Source organism: Podarcis pityusensis (assembly GCF_964106645.2).
Source record: "Podarcis pityusensis genome assembly, chromosome: 13".
Classification (NCBI taxonomy): domain Eukaryota; kingdom Metazoa; phylum Chordata; class Lepidosauria; order Squamata; family Lacertidae; genus Podarcis; species Podarcis pityusensis.
The window spans coordinates 29,525,431-29,552,763 of NC_138038.1; the positions used below are offsets into that span (position 1 = coordinate 29,525,431).

Sequence of the window (27,333 nt, forward strand, 5' to 3'; positions counted from 1 at the left end):
CCTCTGAATTCAGTTCAGAAACTTCAGCTGGTGCAAAATCTGATGGCCAGGTTGCTCATTAGAACAAGATGGTTTAAGCTTTACGCCAAATTGCACTGGCTGCCAATTAGTTTCTGGGCCCAGTTAAGAGTGCAATGCTGATGTAGTATATGTTACATGGCTCAGGACTTCAATATCTTTAGGACCTCTTCTCCCCATACAAACTGACTCAGATCCTGTGCTTGTCATCTGAGGCCCTTTCTTTGTCCCTGCTCCTCGAGAGGTTTTGAGGATGACAGCACAAGAATGGGCCTTTTCTGTGATGGCTCCCCATCTGTGGCATGTTCCCTCAGAGAGAATCACATGGAGCCATCATTACATGTCTTTAGGCACCAGGCAAAAGCATTTCTATTAACCCCCATTCTTTAAATATTCTATGGCCCCTTAAATGGGGGCTGTTATTATTATTATTTTATTATTTTGATGTGTATATTATGCTATATCTTATGTTTTTCTTATTATGCGGCATCCCTAGGAGTGCTGAATCACTGATGCTCCCGGGATTATGCCACCACTGAGAATTATGGAGAAAGCGGTTTTAAAATATTGAGCTAACTAAAACACTTAGACTTCTCTTACAGTTCCAAGTTTTCATGGGAACAAAATAGCAATCTATGCCTCCTGAAATGTTTCTACTATATCTAGAGCATTGCATACATAAAGATGCTATCCTGTGCTGTTTTAGTGCGTTATTTTTCAAAGATTCATGTAACATGAATCCTTCTTCATATTCCATATTTTTATTTTTTTGAACAGTCAACTGACAACTTGCTCTTTATTGTACACTGGAACGATTTCAGTCTTTCTCATCCGATACACTGAAGGCTTACTAGAACTTCAGTACAGTTTGAAGAGTCCTGCATCTCAGTTTAATACCAAATGCTGACAAAGGATATTCAGGAAGTTTGGAAAGACCAAAGCACTTAAAGGTATTAGATTTTTATATATTTTGCCATGTTAGTTTTATTGTCATTACCCCACCTTAACAAATGATTGCAGTTAAAGAAACATTTGGAGAATTTTGATCTGGAACTCTGACTGTTCCTCCAATCTGATCTGGTTCATTTCTATTGCTTAGAAGAATGGATAATGTGTGTGGGGTCGGGGGGAGAAGAAGCACTACAGCTTCTTCTACTTAGCTATATCTTTTGCAGCCCTGTATTTTGCTCAGTGTGCTGTATCAGAAGTACGGCCAAGATTACAAGATCTTTCAAGAAACAATTGCATTTATTTTGAAATTCAGAAAGGAGAAAATGTCACCCTTGCTTCTCTAAATGGTTTATTCATGAAAATGAGCATGTTTGTTTCACAGTTATTTAAATGTAGGACACAAAATTCTTAAATTATGTGTAATAGTGAAGTTGCTCTATTAGAGAGAGTCTAGGTTTCTGAGTTTTATTTTTGTAATTGATCATGGGGGAAGTTATTCTGATTTCATTGTTTATTTCATTTTTGCTCATCTATTTCTTGCCAAAAGGGATCCTCTAGGCTCACCCCACCCTATGCTCAGTGCAAGAATGTTCAACACAGAAAATTTCTACAAAGCAAGTGTGCAACACCCTTTCCTTAGATTTGCTGATAGCTGATAATGAACCAATAGAAACTAATCAGTAATCTGTTCTCATTATTACAGTATCATACCTTCCCAAACCTTCTAGCAAAATACCATGCAAATATTACAAAATGAGGTCCCTTTCTCTTTCTTTCTTTTTTCTATGTCATTGCAGATAATATTTGAATCTGGATATGAGAGAAGAAAATGAGACTGAATTGACTGAGTTTATCCTCATTGGCTTTTCTGGACGACCAAAGACAAGGATGGGACTCATCGTTTTCCTGATTGTTGTATATGCTATCACTGTAGTGGGAAATTTTATTATAATCTTGGTGACCACAACTGACCCTCGGCTTCACAATCCCATGTATTTTTTCCTCAGTAACCTGTCCTTCCTTGACATTTGCTATGCATCTTCTTCAATCCCACAAGCCATTGCAAATCTTCTGGTGGACAAACCCACCATTTCCTTTGTCATGTGTTACTTCCAAATGAGTAGTGGTTCCTACTTAGCAGTCACTGAATGCTTCCTGTTGGCTGTCATGGCTTATGACAGACTTATAGCCATTTCCAGCCCACTGCATTACATGTTAATCATGAACAAGAGATTGTGCATTCAGTTAGCAGCTGGGACATGGTCAATTGGCTTATTTTTAGGGGCTATTCCCATTTATGCCATACCAGCTCGCTTTTGTGGGAAGAATTTGGTGAATCATTTCACATGTGAAGTCAAAGCAGTTATGAAGCTGGTTTGCTCAGATACTTCCTTGAGCCAGCTGGTTATGTTCTTCACTGGGAGTGTCACTTTGCTTGGTCCCTTTAGCTTTATCCTTTTCTCGTATTTGCGCATAATTGTGGCAATACTAAGAATCCACTCAGCAGGGGGCAGGATGAAGGCTTTCTCCACATGTGCTTCCCACTTGACTGTAGTATCCATATTCTATGGCACCTTCATGTTCTCATATCTCCGCCCCCAAACTAAGACCACAAAGGATGTAGACAAGATAATTTCTCTCTTCTATGGAACTGTGACTCCCATGTTAAACCCATTAATCTACACTCTCAGAAATCAGGAAGTTATAGGGGCCTTGAGAAGATTTGTGGGAAAGAAAGTAGATTCTTGAAAAACATACCTCGATCATATTGAGGATTGAAATATTTTCTGTGCCTCTTGCTGTTATTTCTTCTGTTATTATCACAACCTTAACAGCTACTGAATACATTTGAAACTAGGAAAGCTGAATGTGTTGTGTATAATGGAAATAAAGGATCCTTGAATATATAACTGATATGCTAAAGGTAAATTTCTCCTGTCTTTCAGATGCAGCTAGGTGGAATGGTTGTCAATTGAAACCAAGGAAAGGAGGCAAACATTTCCCTCAGATGCAGCCAGCTTGTAAAACAGGCTACAATGTAGCTGCTGAACAGGGATAGAGAAACCTCTGTATCTCCTGTTATAATAATGCCAGGTCCTTTCATTTTCCATATGTTCCTCTAGTGTAGGGGTAGCCAACATGTGGCCTCCAGATGTTTTGGACTACAACTATTATCATCGCTGACCAGTGACCATATTGACAGGAGTTAGGGATGGACAAATTTGTAGATGTGGTTCTCATTTTTTTCCTGTCTTAAGTTCAGGTCTCTGCATTTCTACATCACTTTCTGTTGTTTTGTTTATTATTCCTAATAAGTCCATGAAAATTTATTAGCATTTTATTTTTCTTATAGATTTGTAGATATGTAGAATTTTATTCAATGAGCTTTTTGTATTTGTTTTCTTATTATTCTTATTTTGACAAAGAAACAATCATAAGTAAATAGGAATAAAAATGTGAACTCCACCACCGAGACCATTCCATTATAACTATCCAACCTCCGAAAATTTCAACACCTCTTGCAATGGTTTGACCCCTTTCCGTTTTAACAGTACAAATTCTACAAACACTTACCATATCTCCTCAAAATCATTTCTACTGCATATTCCCTTTCTTACCTTAATGACACATGTTAATTTATCATTAATAGCTATATCCCACACCTTTTTATACCATTCTTCAATTTTATATTCTGCTTGCTACTTCCCAGCTATCATAATTCATACAGCTGTCAACAAATTTGTGAGCAAGTCCTTCATAGCCTGTGAACCTTCCAACCCATCGTAAATTGATAATCATGCTACCTCTGGACTTTTGGCCAGCTTTAACCCAGTGATTTCTCCTTAAACATATGTACAATTTTTCATTAACATATAGTGCAAATTTCTCCTAATAAATTCATTTGCTATGCAGTTTTCACTAAGGTACACATTTTTGAAAGCAATTTTGCAAATGTAATGCATTTTGTATTAATATATGCAGTTTTATGCTCAGTTTAATATATGCATTTTGTTTGCATTGAGACCTATGTCACAAAATTCAGATGAATGGGAATTTTGAGGGATACAAAATTGGAATTAGGCAAGTAGCACTATGGGGAGCTTCTTCACTTTCGGGTAACTAACAGGGGGTGGGTCGACTGACTTTTTCTTTTTTGACAAAACACTTATATGATGGGTTAATATGCTTTGTCTTATCAAAATCTCCTTCCACAATGAGTATTTCACCTATCTAAAATTATTGCATCATTAATAGAAGTATTAGTGTCAGCATTATTTATAACCCAACCTTGAAACAAATACAAGTATAGATCTATGAATATATATTTTTCTAAAAAAAATGGATGAGAACCTCAATAACAGTGGCATGAGTTTACTGCTCAAGTATCCCAATTTGCCTTTTTTGAGATTTGAACATCTGTTAGGTCCCAACATGTACCCTGATATTCTTCCAAGTCAGAATAAGAAACTATGAAGCAGAGTACTGATAATTTCCTGCAGAAAGACATTTTCCCACTGGAGCCCAACAGCACTAATTAGGTCTTAACTTTGAATCCCATCAGGGAACATGTAGCATTCCAAGAAACTTAAGAATTGCTTCATAATGTAGTTGTTGCTTGAGTGGGAAAATATATTAAGGTTATTTTCTTCTTTAAACGTATTCAGGGGTCATCAGAAATGGCCTTCTGCAGTTCAAATATCTCTCTCAAGCTGAACCAAAGCCCCCTTCAAAGTCTGAGATTTGGTCATTTTCAGCTTTCCCTCTTGCTGATTTCTGCCAGCTCCCATTTATTCAATAGTTGTGGGGAGGCAAGGAGGAAAACTTTAGGAGAGGAGGCAGGTGATAGTGGATAGCAAGCCTCCAAGCTTGTATTGTGCCATCATAGACACAGGGATATGTTGTCATTGCTGCTTCTAACATATGATTTAGGCACCAAACTAACGGGTTTTCCAAATGTAACCCCTGTAAGCATGGGACTTCCAGCAACCCATGTTTTTAATTCTGCTTGCAGACTTACCCCAATGCACTGCTGTCGTAGCAGCCCCGATTCGAAAAGAATGGGCCGCATATTCCAACGCTGGAAGCCCACAGGCCTGAATAGCCTTTCTCATAACTCTGGTAAACTGGTGCCTAGCTAAATGAGTTCCATCGCTGTGATTAAGGAATGGGCCAGCTCCAGGAGGCCTGAGTTGCAGAAACCTCCTGGCATCCTTGACCAGGCAGAGACCCCTCTGTGCTGTCAAAAGCAAATATTGAATTGCTAAAAAATGAAATAGTGGCAGACTGAATTCTTAATGTCTTGGCTGGCCGCCCCAGCTGGAACAAATGCACGAGATAATGACAAACTTAGATCTGTAGTTGGTGGAGGACCCGAGGCAATGGCCAATGTCTTCACACGAAAGGCTATAAAATCAGCCCAAGCTTTCTTGTAGGACCTGAGTAGAGGGGGCGAAGGAGGCGACTACTCCCTGCGTCAATATACGCTTCCAAGGTTCCAGAGGTGGTCTTCAAAAGGCTTGGGCTTCTGGTGCCAATAATCTGAAGCAGTCTATCTGAAATCGAGACTGTGCAACAGCAATTTCATTAGAGACCCCAGGGATAAATTTGGCCAAAAATACAATGCTAAATTTTAAACAATGCAGGACAAAGGCCCACAGAAGGCATGTAACCCTGTGAGAACACGATGACTCCTTTGCCAATACACTCAAAATGATTGGCCAAGAGGCCTAGGATGATCGTGGTGCCACCCTGGCGAGAGGATATTACTCCACCCATGCCAGGGTGGGGGGAACCGGGTTGATGGCCTTCCCGCAACCAGGACCATATTTTAAGATGATCCCACTAACCCCTAAAAATAAGCCACTTGATTATGTCCTACCTGCTAACTGAATGCACAATCTCTTGTTCATGATTAACATGTAATGCAGTGAGTCTGGAAAGGGCTATGAGTCTGTCATAAGCCATGACAAGCAACAGGAAGCATTCAGTTGTACATAAGCAGACACCACTGCTCATTTGCAAGTAACACGTCACAAAGGACATCAACTCAGCAGGGGGCAGAATGAAGGCTTTCTCCACATGTGCTTCCCACTTGACTGTATTATCCATATTCTATGGCACCTTCATGTTCTCATATCTCCACCCCCAAAATAACACCGCAAAGGATGTAGACAAGATAATTTCTATTTTCTATGGAGTAATGACTCCGATGTTAAACCAATTAATCTACACTCTCAGAAATCAGGAAATTATAGGGGCCTTGAGAAATCTTGTGGGAAGGAAAGTGGATTCATGAAAAAGATACCTTGATCATATTGAGGATTGAAATATTTTCTGTGCCTCTTGCTGTTATTGCTTCTGTTTTTATCACAACCTTAACAGCTACTGAATACATTTGAAATTATGAAACCTGAATGTGTTGTGTTAAGATGGAAATAAAGGCTCCTTGAAAATATAACATATGCTAAAGATAAATTTCTCCTCTCTTTCAGATGCAGCTAGGTGGAATGATTGTCAATTGAAACCAAGGAAATGAGGCAAACAGTGATGCTCACACACAAGTTTTCAAGCAAAGCAAGGAAATTTTCCCAGTATCATTTGAAAAGATAAAAATGCCATGTAACTACAGTGAAATGATGGAATTGATCCTGAATGAATGCTTTTTTATTAATCAATGTAAGAATTTGCTAATGGATGCACTGGGAAGAGGCACTAAAAATGAAGGGCAAATATGGATCCTTCTGGAGAATGCGGCAAGGATCACACAGACTAATTAATAATTGGGCCCAGTTCAGAGTGCAATGCTGATGTAGTATGTCTTATATGGCTCAGGACTTCAATATTTTAAGGACCTCTTCTCCCCATACAAACTGACCTAGATCCTGCGCTTGTCATCTGAGGCTCTTCTCTATGTCCCCGCTCCTCGAGAGGTTCTGAGGATGACAACACAAGAATGGGCCTTTTCTGTGGTGGCTCCCCATCTGTGGAATGTTCCCCCTGAGAGACTCACATGGACCCATCATTACATGTCTTTAGGCACCAGGCAAAAGCATTTCTATTAACCCCCATTCTTTAAATAATCTATGGCCTGTTAAATTGGAAGGGGGCTATTACAATTGTTTTATTATTACAGTGGTGCCTCGCAAGACGAAATTAATCCGTTCCGCGAGAGTCTTCGTCTAGCGGTTTTTTCGTCTTGCGAAGCAACCCGATTAGGGGCTTAACGGATTAGCGCTATTAGCGGTTTAGCGGCTATTAAAGGCTTAAAGGCTTAGGGGATTAGCTGCTAAAAGGCTATTAAAGGCTTTTAAAGGCTTAGCAGATTAGATAAAGGGGGGGGGGGAAAGCGAAAAAAAAATCTCTAGACTCGCAAGACATTTTCGTCTTGCGAAGCAAGCCCATAGGGAAATTCGTCCTGCGAAGCAACTCAAAAACGGAAAACCCTTTCGTCTAGCGGGTTTTCCGTCTTGCGAGGCATTCGTCTTGCGGGCCACCACTGTATTATTATGTGTATATTATGCTCTATGTTATGCTTTTCTTATTATGTGGCCTCCCTAGGAGTGCTGAATCACTGTTGCTCCCGGGATTATGCCACCACTGGGAATTATGGAGAAAGTGGTTTTAAAATATTGCCTATCTAATTGAGCTAACTAAAACACTTAGACTTTTCTTTCAGTTCCAAGTTTTCATGGGAACAAAATAGCAATCTATGCCTCCTGAAATGTTTCCACTATATCTAGAGCATCCTGAATTTTTCATAGAAAATAAAATGAGACTTTATTAAAGGAAACATGTATTGGATACATAAAGATGCTATCTTGTGCTGTTCTAGTGCATTATTTTTCAGAGATTCATGCAACATGAATCCTTCTTCATATTCCATATTTTTATTTTTTTGAACAGTCAACTGACAACTTGCTCTTTATTGTACACTGGAACGATTTCAGTCTTTCTCATCCGATACACTGAAGGCTTACTAGAATTCCTGTACAGTTTGAAGAATCCTGTATCTCAGTTTAATACCAAATGTTGACAAAGGACATTCAGGAAGTTTGGAAAGACCAAAGCAATTAAAGGTATTAGTTGTTTATATACTTTGCCATGTTAGTTTCATTGTCATTACCCCACCTTATAGCAGTTAAAACGGCATTTGGGGAATTTTGATCTGGAACTCTGACTTTTCCTTCAATCTGATCTGGTTCATTTGTATTGCTTAGAAGAATGCATAATGTGTGTGGGGACAGGGGGAGAAGAAGCACTACAGCTTTTTCTACTTAGCTATATCTTTTGCAGCCCTGTATTTTGCTCAGTATGCTGAATCAGAAGGATGGCCAAGAATACAGGAGCTTTCAAGAAACAATTGCATTTATTTTGAAACTCAGAAAGGAGAAAATTTCACCCTTGCTTCTCTAAATGGTTTATCCATGAAAATGAGCATATGTGTTATGCACTAAAAAGCTATGTCAAAAGTGACAAAATAAAGAAATCTGTTTGTAATGCAAATATAACTATAAAATATTCAATTTTAAGTCAATATTTCTGCAAAATATTGGATCTTGAAACATATTTGTAGAAATACAGTAGGATATAATGCTGCTGCATTAAACTTCATAATATTAAAAAGTTGGATTTTTATGTAAATTGTTTCACAGGTATTTAAATGTAGGGCACAAATTTCTTAAATTATGTGTAATAGTGAAGTTGCTCAATTAGAGAGATAATTTCAGAGTCTAAGTTTCTGAGTTTTATTTCTGTAATTGATCATGGGGGAAGTTATTCTGATTTCATTGTTTTTTTCATTTTTCCTCATCTATTTCTTGCCAAAAGGGATCCTCTAGGTTCACCCCACCCCATGCTCAGTGCAAGAATCTTCAAGACAGAAAACGTCAAAGGGTTTGAATTTCTCCAAAGCAAGCAGTGTGCAACATCATTTCTTTAGATTTGCTAATGGCTGATAATAAACAAAAGAGAAGCTTTAATAGATTTTTGAAACGAATCATTAATATGTTCTCATTATTACAGTACCATAACTTCCCAAACCTGTTAGCAAAATACCATGCAAATAATACATAATGAGGTCCCTTTCTCTTTCTTTCTTTTTTGTACGTCTTTGCAGATAATATTTGAATCAGGATATGAGAGAAGAAAATGAGACTGAATTGACTGAGTTTATCCTCATTGGCTATTCTGGTCGGCCAAAGACAAGGATGGGACTCATTGTTTTCCTGATTGTTGTATATGCTATCACTGTAGTGGGAAATTTTATTATAATCTTGGTGACCACAACTGATCCTCGGCTTCACAATCCCATGTATTTTTTCCTCAGTAATTTGTCCTTCCTTGACATTTGCTATGCATCTTCTTCCATCCCACAGTCCATTGCAAACCTTCTGGTGGACAAACCTACCACGTCCTTTGCCATGTGTTATTTCCAAATGAGTGGTGGTGCCTACTTAGCAGTGACCGAATGCTTCCTGTTGGCTGTCATGGCTTATGACAGACTTATAGCCATTTCCAGTCCACTGCATTACATGCTAATCATGAACAAGAGATTGTGCATTCAGTTAGCAGCTGGGACATGGTCAATTGGCTTATTTTTAGGGGTTATTCCCATTTATGCCATACCAGCTCGCTTTTGTGGGAAAAATATGATTGATTATTTGACATGTGAAGTCAAAGCAGTTATGAAGCTGGTTTGCTCAGATACTTCCATGAGCCAGCTGGTTATGTTCTTCACTGGGAGTGTCACTTTGCTTGGTCCTTTTAGCTTTATCCTTTTCTCATATTTGCGCATAATTGTGGCAATTCTAAGAATCCACTCAGCAGGGGGCAGGATGAAGGCTTTCTCCACATGTGCTTCCCACTTGACTGTAGTATCCATATTCTATGGCACCTTCATGTTCTCATATCTCCGCCCCCAAACTAAGACCACAAAGGATGTAGACAAGATAATTTCTATTTTCTATGGAGTTATGACTCCCATGTTAAACCCATTAATCTACACTCTCAGAAATCAGGAAGTTATAGGGGCATTGAGAAGACTTGTGGGAAAGAAAGTGGATTCATGAAAAAGATACCTTGATCATACTGAGGACTGAAATATTTCTGTGCCTCTTGCTGTTATTGCTTCTGTTATTATCACAACCTTAACAACTTAGGTACTGAATTCATTTGAAACTAGGAAATCTGAATATGTTGTGTTAAAATGGAAATAAAGGCTCCTTGAAAATATAACTGATATGCTAAAGATAAATTTATTGTTTTAAAAGTAGCTTCTTTCATGTCAAAGCAAGTAATTCCTAACAGTGTTTAAATCTACCGTTGGAGATTAAATCTAAGGAAGTCATGTACATGCACAATACAAACCAACTTAATACAAAATTCACTGTTGTACGATTAGAATTTCTGCATTAGCATATAAATAGTTGAAAAGGTGTTGATTAAAGTGACTACAATTTTCTAAATGTTGTAGAGAAGTTAAATTAGAAAATACCAGCCTGTAGGCTTAACCATAAAACCCAAATGTATTTGCTTTCCACTTATGTCCCTATTTCCTAGTCCCTTTGTATTTGGTTGTATTTAGTTGTATCCAATGCTAGACTAACTTAGAGAAGACCCTTTGAAGTCAATGGACATCATTAACTTAGGCTCATTAATTGTAATCAGTAAAAAGGTTAATCAGACACAATAGATGAGAGAAAAATGAGCAAATTCAGATACCAAAGGTTAAATTGTATTCACAACTGGTCCTATAGTGACCTACTGTAATTGGCACAGGGGAGATAAATATTGGAGAAAAGGAGCTAAAATGGCAGTTACTGATTCCAGCTAAGCAGATGGGCTTCTTTCTCTCTCTTTTTTGTCCTTTCCCCTCCCTCTGGTTTCAACCCAAGGAAAATATCTGCACATAGAAACAGGAAAGGAGGAGCGAAATGGCACTTGGTCAAAACCAAGCTATTGGGTGGACCTCTCCTCTCTTTCAGATGCAGCTAGGTGGAATGATTGTCAATTGAAGCCAAGGAAAGGAGGCAAACAGTTGGTTTCAGCTGAATTGATGGAGTGTGTTTTAATGTCTGCCATTTCCCTCAGATGCAGCCAGCTTGTATAACAGGCTACAATGTAGCTGCTGAGCAGGGATGGAGAAACCTGTATATCTCCTGTTATAATACTGCCAGGTCCTTTCATTCTCCATATGTTCATCTAGTGTAGGGGTAGCCAACATGGTGGCCTCCAGATATTGTGGACTACAACTACTATCATCGCTGACCATTGACCATATTGACAGGGGTAAGGGATGGACAAATCTGTAGATGTGATTTTCTCCACTCATTTTTTCCTATCTTAAGTTCAGGTCTCTGCATTTCTACATCACTTTCTGTTGTTTTCTTTATTATTTATAATAAGTCAGTTGCCCAGGCTTCCTGCAACATTATCACATCGAAACTCATTATGTACTCATGAAATGACTCATTCCCTACTTTGTTGGCACAACCCGCTATGTTCCATGAAATAATATTTAGGCTACTCTCGTCATTGGCAATTTGGCTTCATTGTGAAGGGCAGATTGTAGTCAGTTCTTCCTCTGTCTCAGTTATAACACAGCCATTCTTGAGGTGTTTGAAATGTTGTTCTTTCTGGGGTTGTTTTACAGACTTGTCCAGATTGCCAGCCGTAAGCAGTAGTGTCCAGTTGTTTGTGGCTTTCGGGGGATCAGAGTAAAAAATGATTAGATCTGTCTCTGGGAGGCTTGATGTTGTGCTTTCCTTGGGTGCGGCATCATCTGGCAGTGGGTAATCTGTTTTCAGTCCATGAAAATTCATTAGCATTTTTTAAAATAGATGTGTACATATGTAGACTTTTATTCAGTGAGCTCTTTTGTATTTGCTTTCTTTCTTTTATTTATTTATTTATTATTATTATTATTATTATTATTTCATTTTACCAAAGTTACAATCATAAATAAATAAGAATAAAAATGTGAACTCAACCACCGAGACCATTCCATTCTAACTATCCAACCTCCAAAAATGTCAACACTTCTTCTAATGATTTTAACAGTACAAATTCTACAAACACTTCCCATATCTCCTCAAAATCATTTCTCCTGCATATTCCTCATCTTACCTTAATGGCACATGCTAATTTATCATTAATAGCTATATCCCACACCTCTTTATATCACTCTTCAATTTTATATTCTGCTTGCTACTTCCCAGCTATCATAATTCATACGGCTGTCAATAAATTTGTGAGCAAGTCCTTCATAGCCTGTGAACCTTCCACCCCATCGTAAATTGATAATCATGCTACCTCTGGACTTTTGGCCAGCTTTAACACAGTGATTTCCCCTTAAACATATGTAGAATTTTTCATTAACATTTAGTGCAAATTTCTCCTAATAAATTCATTTGCTATGCAGTTTTAACTAAGGTACACATTTTTGCAAGCAATTTTGCAAATGTAGTGCATTTTGTATTAATATATGCAGTTTTATGCTCAGTTTAATATATGTACTTTGTTTGCTTTGAGACATATGTCACAATATTCAGATACATGTGAATTTTGAGGGATAGTTGTGCATTGGTTTGTGTTTTGGTTCAAGAGGTTTGAATTAGGCAGCTTCTCATTTAAATACAAACAAAATTAAATTTCTCTCCCCTTCCTATTGATGCAAAAGTATAATTGTTGAAAACAAAATTGGAATTAGGCAAGTAACACTATGGGGAGCTTCTTCACTTTCGGGTAACTAACTGTTGGAATTCTGCCTGTGTCAGAGGAATGTGCCACTGCGTAGGCACCGGCAGATATTCCTGTCGACCTCCCCGCGTCTCCACTCTGCTGATAAGCAGGCGAGGTCCGGCGATTCTTCTCAGATGTATGAGAGGAACACACCGTTCTTCCTCTCTCCCCTTTGGTGTCCCCAGGGAGGGGAAAGAAGCAGACAGAAAACTATTTACATCATTTATTTCTGCCTCTTACATCAGTACAGAGAATCGTGTCTGCACTCAACAACAGCAAGAAGAAACTCCTCCCAAGTACATCCAGTACGGGTCATATAACACACACACACTGAGCTAACATCCGGTGCTCAGTACAGAATGGACTGCCCCTTTGTTCCCATGGCAACAGTCACAAACATCCTGTCTGGCTTTCCAGCCACAAGCAGCTGGCTGAGCTGCTAGAGCCTTTGCTTGCTGCAGCATTGGTGCTTTATGGTAACATACTCCCCCTAAAGTATCAATGTGTGCTGCGAGCAAAGCGTCATCCAGAGAAGAAAACAAACAGTTGTTATATTTATAACATTCCCCTGTTGTTTCAGTTCCACCCTTGGAACTACCCGCCACTGGTTTAACCAATGTACCTCTCTGGTTGTGTGACTTCGCATTACCTTGGTTAACAACTCTCTGTTGTGCCTTTGTCTCTGACTCAGACACAGCTTCAATCCGTCCTTGGTCGTTTACAATAGCAACATATGCAAGGTTAGCAAACTCCTTTGAATACCTCTTGGGTGGTACACCCTTCGTTGCTCTCTCAGACCTACGTAAGAGGTTCTGATCCTCTGTGCTCACTGGTTCAACCTTTGGACTCTGTTGAGAACCAGTAGCAATCAGTGGTTCTTCCTTCACCTGTGAAGGTCTATCCATTGTGTGAGATTTCCTCTCAATGACTGTTACAACTGAACTCTCTGAGCTCTCACTGTCATCATCAGTACTACTGAACTCAATAAGATCAAACTCATCATCATCATCATCATCAGAATCGTTTCCTGTGGGAAATGTCTGTACTATCCGCTCTTGCTTTGGAGCACTCTCTAGGAACTTTGTGAGAATCACCTGACCAGATTCAGACAAAATTACTCTGTAGAGACCTTTTTCATAACCCACAAAAATGCCTCTGGCATTCTTTACTCCACCTGGAGCTTCTGTTCTCACATGAGACCCGAAAACCTTAAAATAGGCAACAGAAGGTTTTCTATTGAACAGCTTCTCAAAAGGAGAACATCCCAACTCTGTTGAGACTTTTCTCAGCCACACATGAAGATAGGACGCTAGCGATTCGGCCCAATATTCATGTGGCAAATGTGAACCCAGCAATTGCGCATTCATCCCCTTTTGCAATTCTTTGTTCACTTTTACACAGACCCCCCTGTTCCACGCTTCTTGCGAAACTGCCACTTTGTGGTCTATCCCTTTTCCATCCAGGAACTTCTGAAACTTCTGCAACAGAAAAATTTGCTTCTCATCTGTGAAAAGACAATCAATGTTAGCATCATGCATACTTTTAACCTTGTCACAAAACTCCTGAAACTTTTCTAAAGTTTCTTGCGGTTTCTCCATCATATAAACCCAAGAATAATTAGTGAAACAATCCACACACACAAGGTAAAATCGTGCACCGCCTCTAGATGGTTCTAGAGGACCAATCACATCAGCATACACCCGCTGAAATGCTCTGTCGACCTTCTTGGTCTTAGTCACCTTCCTGGTGCTCACACTGGTCACACCTGCAAGAGAGATTTCGTTAGAAACAGAGGAATTACATTTCATGTAATCACTTTGATCAAAAGTCAACAAATACAGTCCATCTTTCTCTTTGGCAGTAAGAAACAGTTCTCCATCTTTGTAGATCTTGCAGCTTTTAGCATCATAGGACAGTTTCAGTCCCTTCTTTGCAATCTGCGACACGCTCAGCAGATTAAATCTCAGTTCTGGAACCAGGTAAACATCACTTATAGTCAAGTTCAGACTCTCAAGATACACAGTCCCAATTCCAGTCGCTTCCAACTCTTGACCGTTGGCCTGTTTCACAGTGAAGCTTTGCTTCTTCAACGTCGAAAATAGTCCTCTGTGCGGGCACAAATGTTTTGTACAGCCTGTGTCGATTATGAATGCGTTCCCAACATCTGGCGTGGTTCCTTTCGCCATCATAGCCTTTGCAGGTTTCACCTGGCACTTGGTACGGCTTTTGCCTGACGCCTGAGGCTTCGTAGAGCTGCTCTTTGCTCCTCTTGACTGGCGCGGCTTCTTACAGTTTCGCTGTAGATGCCCAGTCTGTCCACAATTGTAACATCGGACAGCACTCAATGCTATACCATGCTCTCCAGTAGCATCAGCAGTGGGGGAATTAGAACTCTGTTCTTCCCTCCCCCTGTCTTTTTCTTCCAGTGCAGCAAGTCTGTCGTGTTCATTCAGGACCACAGCACAAACTCTCTCCGCGGTCAGCTGCGCGGCCGGTAGGGAACCAAGCTGACTGGCAACAACCTTGTAGGTGCGGCTAAGGCTGTTTATCATCATGAAGCAAAACACTTCCTCCTGAAGACGAAAATTGCGTTCCACCATCTGTTGACGCAGAAACTTCATTTCTGTCAGGTGCGCTTGAACATCTCCATCAGGCGCAAGTCTCAGATTGGTCAATTTCTCAAAATACAGCAACGCTGAAGAACCAGCATCTCTCTGATGCGTTGTACGCAGCGTGTCCCATACCTCTTTCGCATTTTCTAAATGCTGAACATGCACCAACTGATCATCTGAGACACACAGAATTATAGCAGTCCTGGCCCTTACATTCTGTGACTCCCAACCTCTGGTTGGTGCTGCAGGGATGGGGTTTTCAATTACATCAAAAAGCCTCTGATTCTGCAGCAGGGCCTTCATCTTTACAGACCAAGATGAATAATTGTCATTGGTTAAGGGAGGTGGGCAAGGCAAACCTCCCCCTTTCTTGGCATCCATCTTGAAGCCAAGCCTCCAGCTCACAATGTCAAACAAACTGTAAAATCCAACAGTTGTTTTTTCCTTTCTCACGCAGCAAACTGCAAATTGTTTACGCTCTTTGCACCTGGCAGCTAAACTCAGGCTGCTGTTGAAAAGTCCCTTCCAAGAGCTCGTAAACCTTGTAGCCAAAACATTCTCTGATTTTGTTTCGCTTTCCCAGGCTCACACTCAGAGTCCAGCCCCTTTGCCAGTAACTTTCCAGGACCGTTACCTAGCAACAATGCATTTCAATAGGACATCTTATCTACCACAAAAATTTGTGGAATGCAGGCTTCAGCCTTCAAGCTGCAGGCCTCTTCCTCCGGAGCTCTTGTTTTCTTTGAAACGCAGCTCCGTGAACCAGGGAATTAATCTTCCTGCGTTCACACTTTTAGCCCGAAATGCAGCATACCTTGAACTTAGTTGCTCTGGAAAACACCTCTTCTTTCCACCAGCTGTCTGTGGAGCCTCTGGCTTCTTTCAGACGCTTCTCTTCCTCCTTGGAGCAGAGGAGGACAATCCACCAGCCTCTCATGCAGATGTCCGATGAATCGCAACCATCCGAAGGCTGCCAATGTTGGAATTCTGCCTGTGTCAGAGGAATGTGCCACTGCGTAGGCACCGGCAGATATTCCTGTCGACCTCCCCGCGTCTCCACTCTGCTGATAAGCAGGCGAGGTCCGGCGATTCTTCTCAGATGTATGAGAGGAACACACCGTTCTTCCTCTCTCCCCTTTGGTGTCCCCAGGGAGGGGAAAGAAGCAGACAGAAAACTATTTACATCATTTATTTCTGCCTCTTACATCAGTACAGAGAATCGTGTCTGCACTCAACAACAGCAAGAAGAAACTCCTCCCAAGTACATCCAGTACGGGTCATATAACACACACACACTGAGCTAACATCCGGTGCTCAGTACAGAATGGACTGCCCCTTTGTTCCCATGGCAACAGTCACAAACATCCTGTCTGGCTTTCCAGCCACAAGCAGCTGGCTGAGCTGCTAGAGCCTTTGCTTGCTGCAGCATTGGTGCTTTATGGTAACACTAACATGGGGTGGGTCGACTGACTTTTTTGACAAAACACTTATATGATGGGTTAATATGCTTTGTCTTATCAAAATCTCCTTCCACAAACAGTATTTCACCTATCTAAAATTATTGCATCATTAATAGGAGTATTAGTGTCAGCATTCTTTATAACCCAGCCTTGAAACAAATACAAGTATAGATCTATGAATATATATTTTTCTTTAAAAAAAATGGATGAGAACCTCAATAACAGTGGCATGAGTTTACTGCTCATCTATTCCCAATTTGCCTTTTTTGAGATTTGAACATCTGTTAGGTCCCAACATGTACCCTGATATTCTTCCAAGTCAGAATAAGAAACTATGAAGCAGAGTACTTTTAATTTCCTGCAGAAAGACATTTTCCCACTGGAGCCCAACAGCACTAATTAGGTCTTAACTTTGAATCCCATCAGGGAACATGTAGCATTCCAAGAAACTTAAGAATTGCTTCATAATGTAGTTGTTGCTTTTGTGGGAAAATATAGTAAGGTTATTTTCTTCTTTAAATGTATTCAGGGAAGTGGTCATCAGAAATAGCCTTCTGCAGTTCAAATATCTCTCTCAAGCTGAACCAAAGCCCCCTTCAAAGTCTGAGATTTGGTCATTTTCAGCTTTCCCTCTTGCTGATTTCTGCCAGCTCCCATTTATTCAATAGTTGTGGGGAGGCAAGGAGGAAAACTTTAGGAGAGGAGGCAGTTGCACTTTGAGCAGCCCCCCAAAATGAGACACAGTGACACAGGATTTTAGTTTAAGTTTGGGGGCAATTAACTTTATTAAATACAGAATTTGAGTGGTATTGGCTTAGGCACTGGAATCCCACAGACTATATCAGACTCCTGCTCGCATTGCAGGGAGTCTGTTAAGGGTGAAACATCGCCAAAGGGAGCACTGCCAGTGGCAACCGACTTGAGCTCACCCCCAGTGTCCCCATGGGGTCCTGGCATGGACCTAGCCCCTACCACGGAGTTTCAGACAAGATACAGACCAACCTCTGGATTCCTTTAACGGAATACCTTTGATCTTGGACGGGTATGTGATGGCTACACCTCCCCACCCTCACACATCACTGATCCAATGCCTAACCGCTAAACCTTACAAAGTTGTGGCGATTACTACGCGGTAGGTGGAAATGAAATGGCCCTGCCAATCTGCCAGATTGAAAAATTCCTACCAGGCCCCCGTTGCAAAACAGGCGACCAACAAAGTCCATAGCAAAGCCAGATGCACAAAGGAAAAGGTGGGTGGGTGGGTGGGTGGGTGTTCCACTGTGCAAGGCAAAAGAGGTCCAGCAAACATCGCACAGGGCTTATATTGTTTCCCGGCCACCCCCCAAGCCAAGCGATTGGCTTTAGGGTCCAAGTGACCGCAAAATGACCAACCAGAGTGCAACAGGCTTAGCCCTGGCCGCACCAGATAGTGAGGCGTGCTCAGAGATCCGATCGCAACGTGTACCCTCAGTAAAGTGGATCCGATTTGACAGAGTATAGCAAGCCTCCAAGCATGTATTGTGCCATCATAGACATAGGGATATGTTGTAATTGCTGCTGCTAGCATATGATTGGAAGGCTTAATCTTTATATATAAATTATATTTGACCTTTCCCACAGCACCCCTCCCCAAATATAGTTATCTCACCTTTCATCCCCAAACCCACTCACTTAACTGACCATCCTTGGGGAGAGCCCTGAAACAAGCCAAGGCTAATAGCCTTGCTATTCAGGAGGCTGTTAGCTGCAAGATCAATCAAACTAGGGCTCTTCCTGTCATTCTCAACATGTGTGCCTATCAGAAGAGTGATTCAGCTGTGTTCCTCTGCCTTAATCTGCTGAAAGACAAGTAACTGCTGGACTCCCTACTGGTGTGATGCCAGATTTTAATTAAGTTTGACAAAGGAGGATTGCTTTTGATTGATGGCTAAGAAAAAAAAAGCTGCTGCAGCAGCGAGAGCTCTCCGAGCCAAGTCGCTTAACCAGATCAAAAACAAAATCTAAACAATTAAGCCTGACAGACTTCTCGGACTGGACAATTGCCAAAATTGAACAAGAGGTGCCTGATGGGCTAGAAACAAGGACAAGGGAACCTTTCACACCTTGTATTTAAGTGTTTGACTAAGAAGCTAACCAGGGGGAAGGATGGACAAATTATAGCAGAAAAAGAAAGATCAAATCATTCATCAAGGAGACATTAAACCACAAAGACCAGTTGCTCCAGTTCTAAGTGGCCAAGCATGAAGAGAAATCCTCATTACCCCTTATGGCCTCACAAACTCCACAGCATCACTGTCTATGATTTAGAGGAATGTGTGTAAAGGAGATGAGGTGGGGAAGCTTTTTAAGTCTGAGATCCACATCCTTACTAGAACAGCTTCGGGAGGGGGGTGTTACATATTACTGGTGGTGAGAGCAAAGGTAAAAGCAGTTGGGCTCAGAGGCAAACAGTGCGGGGAGCAACATACAAAATACTTGCTTTTCTCCTAAAAACTGCTTTCCTGTCATGAAAAATAATAATCAAAGGCTTATACAGGCATAGCTCTTTCTTCCATCAAAGCAAGCAGTTCAAGAATACATTCATGCACTTGAGGAGAAAGGTCATTCTCAAAGGCAAAGGGGTGTGGCATGGTGAGAGTCCGAAACACCAGACAGAGCAAGCATGAGTACTGCATACACCCCCTGGATCTGAGGTTCCACACCTTTGTACACATGTAGACTCTCCATGGTTAGAGGCTTCGGAATACCAGTTGCTGGAAAATGCAGGAGGAGAGAGTACACTTGTGCCCAGGTTCTGCTTGGGGATTTCCCATGAGCATATGGCTGGCCACTGTGACAACAGGATGCTGAGTTATATGGACCCTTGGGCTGAGTTCCTTTCCCTAGTCATAGTCCAAGAGTTGGACACTAGAGGGCAGGGACAGCGGCTCAGGGTCTGAAGGCATGACCCTGTTATTTCCCACAACCGAGTTGCAATAACACCTCCAAATAGCTACTGTGTCATAGATAATAGTGACAATGTTAAATATGGCCTTTGGTTTACTGGGCATATCTAGGCACAATTTATAGTGCTGCTATTGAACTCTGAAAGCCATCTACAGGTTGAGGAAGGCTAATATGCTAACAGATAAATGTACTCAGGTCTTAAGAATCAGCATAAGAAATCCTGCTCATAAGCCCAAGATCAAGATAAATGAATTTACTGGGATTAAGAGACAGGGCCTGCTTTATTGTCAACTCATTTTGGAGCAACTTTGACTCAACATGGTATAGTTAAGAGTGTTGACCCTGGGAGACCAATTCCCACTGTTGCTCATTGTAACTTGATACAGCCTTACTTTTTAAACTGACTGTGTATGAGTATATGAACTTGCTTGTGGGTATGTTTTTGTTTTTACATTTAAATTTTACTTAAACTCATTAAAAAGATATACAAAAGTTTATACCCAGCACAAAGTATTTTTTTAAAAAATAGACCAGAACAAAAAAATCCTAATCTAAAAAGAAACCATTCCTCAACAAGAAGGAATATATCTTTCCATAACTTGCTTCTTTTTCCATTGTTGATTCCATTTGTTAGTTTCTTTTAAATAATCCTTTACCTTACAATAAGTCTTCTTAAGGCTCCTTTTACTTCTTGATTTCTGAGTGTGTAGATGAGTGGGTTTAACATGGGAGTCACAGTTCCATAGAAGAGAGAAATTGCCTTATCCAGTTCATTTGTGGTTTTAGTTTGAGGTCGGATATATGAAAATATAGCAGTTCCAAAGAAAATGGTTACAACAGTCAAATGGGATGCACATGTGGAAAAAGCCTTTAGTCTCCCATCTGATGAATGGATTCTCAGAACTGCCACAATAATGCATAAATATGAGAAAAGTATAAAGGCAAAGGGAGCAAGCAATGTAAGGGATCCAATGAAGAACATAAGCAGTTGCCTCGTGGAGGTATCTGAGCAAGCAAGCTTCATAACAGCTATGAGTTCACATGTGAAATGATTGATCACATTTCTCCCACAAAAGCGAGCTGGCAAGGCATAATTGGGAATAACTCCTAAAAAAAAGGCACTTGACCATGTCCCAGCTGCTAACTGAATGCACAATCTCTTGTTCATGATTAACATGTAATGTAGTGGGCTGGAAATGGCTATAAGCCTGTCATAAGCCATAACAGCCAACAGGAAGCATTCAGTCGTTCCTAACCAGACACCATTGTTCATTTGCAAATAACACATCATAAAGGACATGGTGGGTTTGTCCACCAGGAGATTTGCAATGGCTTGTGGGATGGAAGATGTTGAATATCCAATGTCAAGGAAGGACAGATTACCAAGGAAAAAGTACATGGGGTTGTGGAGTCGAGGATCAGCAATGGTGCCCAAAATAATAAGAACATTTCCCACAATGGTTATGGAGTAGACAACTGTCAGGAAAGCAATTAATCCCATTCTTGTCTTTGGTCGACCAGAATAGCCGATGAGGACAAATTCAGTCACTGCAGTCTCATTTTCATCTTCCATATCCTGAATCAAATATTCAATGACACTGAGAATGGGATTTTCTAAAGAAAGGACATAACCAGCTTGCTAGTCAATAGTATTCAGGTATTTCAGTCATTAACACACTCTAACATGCTAAAAAAATCACAATCCCACTAACATCAGAGATCACTAGGACTTGTGAAGGTAAGTTCATATAGGATTGCATTCAACAACATGTCTAATCTTAAGTAAAGAAATACTGAATTCAATCAGATATACTCTAAGTTTATTTGGAGGTTATCAAACAAATATGATTTGTGTCACTGCATTTTGTGTGTGCTTACAATGGATCCCCAATCCAATAAATCTGAGTGAATTAATTGTTTTTGAATTTTTCTTTTGTTTATGCTTCCCAAAAAATTTAGCAAGATGAATACATTATTCAAGTTCATTTTCTCATTTAAAAAGAGATGGCTGCTCATTCAATACATATAGAAATATACTTTTAAAATAGACAGTGAATACCTTCAAATGCCTTTGACCTTCAAAACATTTTTGATGTCCTTCATCAGCATTTGTTACTAAAATTAGAATTGACATTTTTTAACCACTGGTCTACAGCTGGTGGATCATGATCCACTCATGGGTCACAGCCAAACACAAGATGGTCTTCCAGAGGAGTCTTTCAGATATGGAAGGTAAAAAAAAATAAGAAGCTGGTTGAAAAATTAATATTTGAGATAATGTGGATCCTGAGTCTGAAAAGGTTTTATAACATTACGGGATAAAGGATTGCCTTAATAAAGTATCAATTTCTGATCCTTGGAGAGTTTCAAAATGTTCTAAGTAGAGAGAAGGACAGTGCAGAAGGTAGTGGGTATATGTTTTGTTCATATCTGGGGGGAAAGAGCACTTCTCTCAGGCTTTTTCCTTAGTTAGTTAGTATTTTTAAATCCACATCCTTATTCTGCATTCCCTTGGGTACATAGTCCCAGGAGCCTCATTGATTCAGCAGCCTCAAAAACACTCTCTTGCAATGCAGAATTGAATCTGTACCTGCTCATATTGTAAAGAAAAAGAAAGGAATCTGGTGCGTTTTATGTGGGGGTGGTCCATAACACAGCAGTTGAGTACATTTTAAATGAAAAGTTGCCCAACAACTCCAGGTAGGGTTGCAAATTTCCCTGCCTGAAATCCTGGAAAGCTGACATAGACATACTTATTCCTAAAAATGTTTACCTTTGACATGTCAACTAGATTTGCAAGAATCTTTTATTAGCAATATTAACACAACAGGTGCAGATAAAACCTTGCTCCCTGCCTAAAATAGATTTTTCAATAGTTGTAGAATCATTCATCCACTTTAAATGTGGTGCCTTTCCCCTTCCCACACGTCTTCTTAATGCTCCTTTTACTTCCTGATTTCTGAGTGTGTAGATGAGGGGGTTTAACATGGGTGTCAGTACCCCACAGAAAAAAGAAATGGTTTTATCAAGCTCTCGTGTGTCTTTACTTTGAGGTTTGAGGAATGGAAATATAGCAGTGCCGAAAAAAATGCTTACCACAGTCAGGTGGGAAAAGCCAGCTTGAGAAAGCCTTCTACCTACCACCTGATGAATGAATTATTAACATCACCATTATAATGCACAAGTATGAGAAAAGGATAAAGGCAAAGGTGCCAAGAAAAGTGAGAATCCCGGTTAAGAACATTAGCAGTTAGTTCAAAGAGATATCTGGGCAGGTAAGCTTCAGAACTGCTTTCACTTCGCATGTCACATGGCTAATTATGTTGTTTCTGCAAAAGTGAGTTGGCATTGCATAAATTGGGACTATCGCTAAAAATACACCACTGCTCCATGTTCCAGCAGCTAACTGAATAAAACACCTCTTGCTCATGATTTGCATGTAGTGCAGTGGACTGGAAATGGCTATATACTGGTCATAAACCACAATGGCCAAGAGGAAGCATTCAGTCATACCTAACCAGACACTACTGCTCATATGCAAGTAACACACTGCAAATGGTGGGTTTGTCCACCAGAAGATTCACATTCTTACTTGAACAGCTTTCTGGGGGGTGGATCACATACTACTGGTGGTGAGAGCAAAGGTAAAAGAGGTTGGGCTCAGAGGCAAAAAGTGTGGGGAACAACATACAAAATACAGCCTTTCTCCTATAGGCTGCGTTTCTGCCATGAAAAAATCAAAGGCTTATACAGGCATAGCTCTTTCTTCCATCAAAGCTAGCAATTCAAGAATACATTCATGCACTTGAGGAGAAATGTCATTATGGGGTGTGGCATGGTGAGAGTCCCAAACACCAGACAGAGCAAGCCTGAGAACTGCAAATGGCCCCTGGATCTGTGGCTCCACACCTCTGTACACATGTAGACTCTCCATAGTTGAAGGCTGCTGAATATCAGTTTCTGGAAAATGCAGGAGGGGAGAGTTTACTTGTGCCCAGGTTCTGCTTTGGGATTTCCCATGAGCATATGGCTGGCCACTGTGACAGCAGGATGCTGGGTTATATGGACCCTTGGGCTGAGTTCCTTTCCCTAGTCATAGTCCAAGAGTTGGACACTAGAGGACAGGGACAGCGGCTCAGGGTCTGAAGGCATGACCCTGTTATATCCCACAACTGAGTTGCATAAACCCTCCAAAGGGCTACTGTGTCATAGATAATAGTAACAATGTTAAATATGGCCCTTGGTTTACTGGGCATATCTAGGCACAATTGAAAGTGCTGCTATTGAACTTTGAAAGCCATCTACAGGTTGAGGAAGGCGAATATGCCAACAGATAAATGTACTCAGGTCTTAAGAATCAGCATAAGAGATCCTGCTCATAAGCCCAAGATCAAGATAAATGAATTTACTGGGATTAATAGACAGGGCCTTCTTTACTGTCATTTACCAATTTACACTGTTGCTCACTTCAAGTTGTTACATCCTTACTTTTTTAAACTGACTGTGTATGAGTATAGGTACTTGCTTGTGTATTCGTTTTTGTTTTTACATTTTATTTTTACTGATACTCATCAAAAGATATGAAAAGGTTTATACCCAGCACAAAGTATCTTTTTAAAATAAACCAGAATAAAGGGGGGGATTAGTCTAAAAAGAATCAGGAGCAAAGAGAAGGAAGGAGGATAGAGAGATGGAAGAAAGAAAAAGAAAGGAAAAATATAAGGTGGAGTAAAAGGGGGGATTATAAGTAAAAGATGAAAAGACTTTTGATTCTCTGTAAGCTAAATATAATTAGTTGTTCAAAGTATTCACTCAAATAGACATCAAACTATTTTATTTTCTATAAAAAAGTATTTTTTTCCAATCTTCAAATACAGTTACTAAATGTTCATTTTCTCTTTTATGCAAAATGTTCATAAGAAGTTTCCAATCCTTAATAAAAGTCTATAATGATTTTTCCTGATTAAACATGTTAAGTTTGTTATCTGAGCTAAGTCCCATAATTTTATCAACCATTTCTCAATAGGAAGGACTATATCTTTCCAGAACTTGCTTGTTTTTTTCAGTGTTGATTCCATTTGTTTGATTCTTTTAAATAATTCCTTTACCTTACCATAAGTCTTCTTAAGGCTCCTTTTACTTCTTGATTTCTGAGTGTGTAGATGAGTGGGTTTAACATGGGAGTCACAGTTCCATAGAAGAGAGAAATTGCCTTATCCAGTTCATGTGTGGTTTTAGTTTGAGGTCGGATATATGAGAATATAGCAGTGCCATAGAAAATGGTTACCACAGTCAAATGGGAGGCACATGTGGAAAAAGCCTTCAGTCTCCCACCTGATGAATGGATTCTCAGAACTGCCACAATAATGCGTAAATATGAGAAAAGGATAAAAGCAAAAGGAACAAGCAATGTGAGGGATCCAGTGAAGAACATAAGCAGTTGGCTCATGGAGGTATCTGAGCAAACAAGCTTCATAACAGCTATGACTTCACATGTGAAATGATTGATGACATTTCTCCCACAAAAGCGAGCCGGCATGGCATAAATGGGAATAACCCCTAAAAAAAAGGCACTTGACCATGTCCCAGCTGCTAACTGAATGCACAATCTCTTGTTCATAATCAGCATGTAATGTAGTGGGCTGGAAATGGCTATAAGCCTGTCATAAGCCATAACAGCCAACAGGAAGCATTCAGTTGTACCTAACCAGACACCACTGCTCATTTGCAAGTAACACATTGCAAAGGACATGGTGGGTTTGTCCACCAGAAGATTTGCAATGGCCTGTGGGATGGAAGTTGTTGAATATCCAATGTCAAGGAAGGACAGATTACCAAGGAAAAAGTACATGGGGTTGTGGAGTCGAGGATCAGCAATGGTGCCCAAAATAATAAGAACATTTCCTGCAATGGTTATGGAGTAGACAACTGTCAGAAAAGCTATTAATCCCATCCTTGTCTTTGGTCGACCAGAATAGCCGATGAGGACAAATTCAGTCACTGTAGTCTCATTTTCATCTTCCATATCCTGAATGAAATATTCAATGACACTGAGAATGGGATTTTCTAAAGAAAGGACATAACCAGCTTGCTAGTCAATAGTATTCAGGTATTTCAGTCATTAACACACTCTAACATGCTAAAAAAATCACAAGCAGTTACTTTTAAAACCTTACAAATCTTACTCCCTTTTTAAATTGCATCAAAACTAAATTGCAGCCATGTGGGCACTCTTTTAACATGCTTACATTCTATCCTCTTTAACTGAGAAATCGATTGGTTGGGGGGGGTGAAGTTTGTATAAATGCGTTGCAAACTATGGAAATCCCCTATCAATCTGCCATTTCTTCTTCTGTATTTTGCTGGTTTATTCTCATCATCAAATGGGTGGCTCACACACAGGTTTTCAGGTAAGACAAGGAAATTTTCCTAATATCATTTGAAAAGATAAAAATGTCGCCTGAGTGCAGTGAAATGATGGAATTGATTCTGAATGAATGCTTTTTAAAGTAAGAAATATAAGAATTTCCTAATGGATGCATTGGGAAGAGGCACTAAAAATGAGGGGCAACTTTTGATCTTTCTGGAGAATGCAGCAAAGATCACACAGTCCAGTTAATAACTAAACCTTGTACTTTGAATTTATGCAGAAGTCTCCATATTGTCTTAATTCAATCGGACTAATGGGAGAAAGTTACTATGCTAACTTACTTAAATTCATTTAACTCAGGATTCAAGTTACACTTTTGTGATTTCCCCTGCCACTGAAGCAATACATTGTTCAGGGAATCTCCCTGACCTTCCAAAACGGCTGCAGAAGGATAATGGAAAATTGTTCTTCTGCAAACCTGCATAACAGTAGAATTAAATTTCTGTTTCCAAATTATGTCCCACTAACATCAGAGATCACTAGGACTTGTGAAGGTAAATTCATATAGGATTGCATCCAACAACATGTCTAATCTTAAGTAAAGACACATTGAATTCAATCAGATATACTCTACGTTTATTTGGAGGTTATCAAACAAATATGATTTCTGACACTGCATGTTGTATGTGCTTACAATGGATGCCCAAACCAATAAATGCAGATGTATTAATTGCTGTTTTTGTGCATTTGAATATTTGTTTTCATTTTGTTTAATCTTCCCAGTATATTTAACAAGATGAATACATCATTCAAGTTCACTTTCTCATTTAAGAAGAGATAGCTGCTCATTCAATACATATAGAAATATACGTACTTTTAAAATAGACAGTGAATACCTTCAAATGCCTTTGACCTTCAAAGCATTTTGGATATCCTCCATCAGCATTTGTTATTAAACTGAGAGTTGACATTTTTTAACCACTGGTCTTCACCTAGTAGATCATGATTCACTCATGGGTCACAAGCAGACCAAAGACAGCCAACCAGAGCAGTCTTTCATATATAAATGGTAAAAAATAAAAAATAAGAAGTATGTTGAAATATCAATATTTGAGCTAAGTATGGATCCTGTGTCTGGAAAAGTTTTATAACATTATGGGTACACAGGATAAAGGATAGCATTAATAAAGTATTAATTTCTGGTGCTTGGAAAGTTTCAAAATGTTCCCAGTAGAGA

General features: G+C 39.9%; 5 protein-coding genes across 5 annotated transcripts in view; 2 read left to right on the forward strand and 3 right to left on the reverse strand.

The window, feature by feature from the left end:
• LOC308460781 (olfactory receptor 13H1-like) overlaps positions 1-27,333 on the reverse strand; it is a gene marked incomplete at both ends in the record, with an annotated part of 41,703 nt that overhangs the window by 4,447 nt on the left and 9,923 nt on the right. The window lies entirely within an intron of this gene.
• On the forward strand, positions 1,786-2,718 carry LOC308461541 (olfactory receptor 13H1-like; the record flags this gene model as incomplete). Its single annotated transcript, XM_080978538.1, has 1 exon — positions 1,786-2,718. One exon carries the CDS (start codon positions 1,786-1,788, stop codon positions 2,716-2,718), a length of 933 nt encoding a protein of 310 aa, XP_080834664.1.
• Positions 9,105-10,055, forward strand: LOC308461539 (olfactory receptor 13H1-like; the record flags this gene model as incomplete). The annotated part of the gene is made up of 1 exon (XM_080978536.1): positions 9,105-10,055. The coding sequence occupies one exon, from the start codon at positions 9,105-9,107 to the stop codon at positions 10,035-10,037; it is 933 nt and encodes a 310-aa protein (XP_080834662.1). The 3' UTR covers positions 10,038-10,055.
• On the reverse strand, positions 20,379-21,299 carry LOC308461557 (olfactory receptor 13H1-like; the record flags this gene model as incomplete). The annotated part of the gene is made up of 1 exon (XM_080978559.1): positions 20,379-21,299. The coding sequence occupies one exon, from the start codon at positions 21,297-21,299 to the stop codon at positions 20,379-20,381; it is 921 nt and encodes a 306-aa protein (XP_080834685.1).
• Positions 24,831-25,751, reverse strand: LOC308461558 (olfactory receptor 13H1-like; the record flags this gene model as incomplete). The annotated part of the gene is made up of 1 exon (XM_080978560.1): positions 24,831-25,751. One exon carries the CDS (start codon positions 25,749-25,751, stop codon positions 24,831-24,833), a length of 921 nt encoding a protein of 306 aa, XP_080834686.1.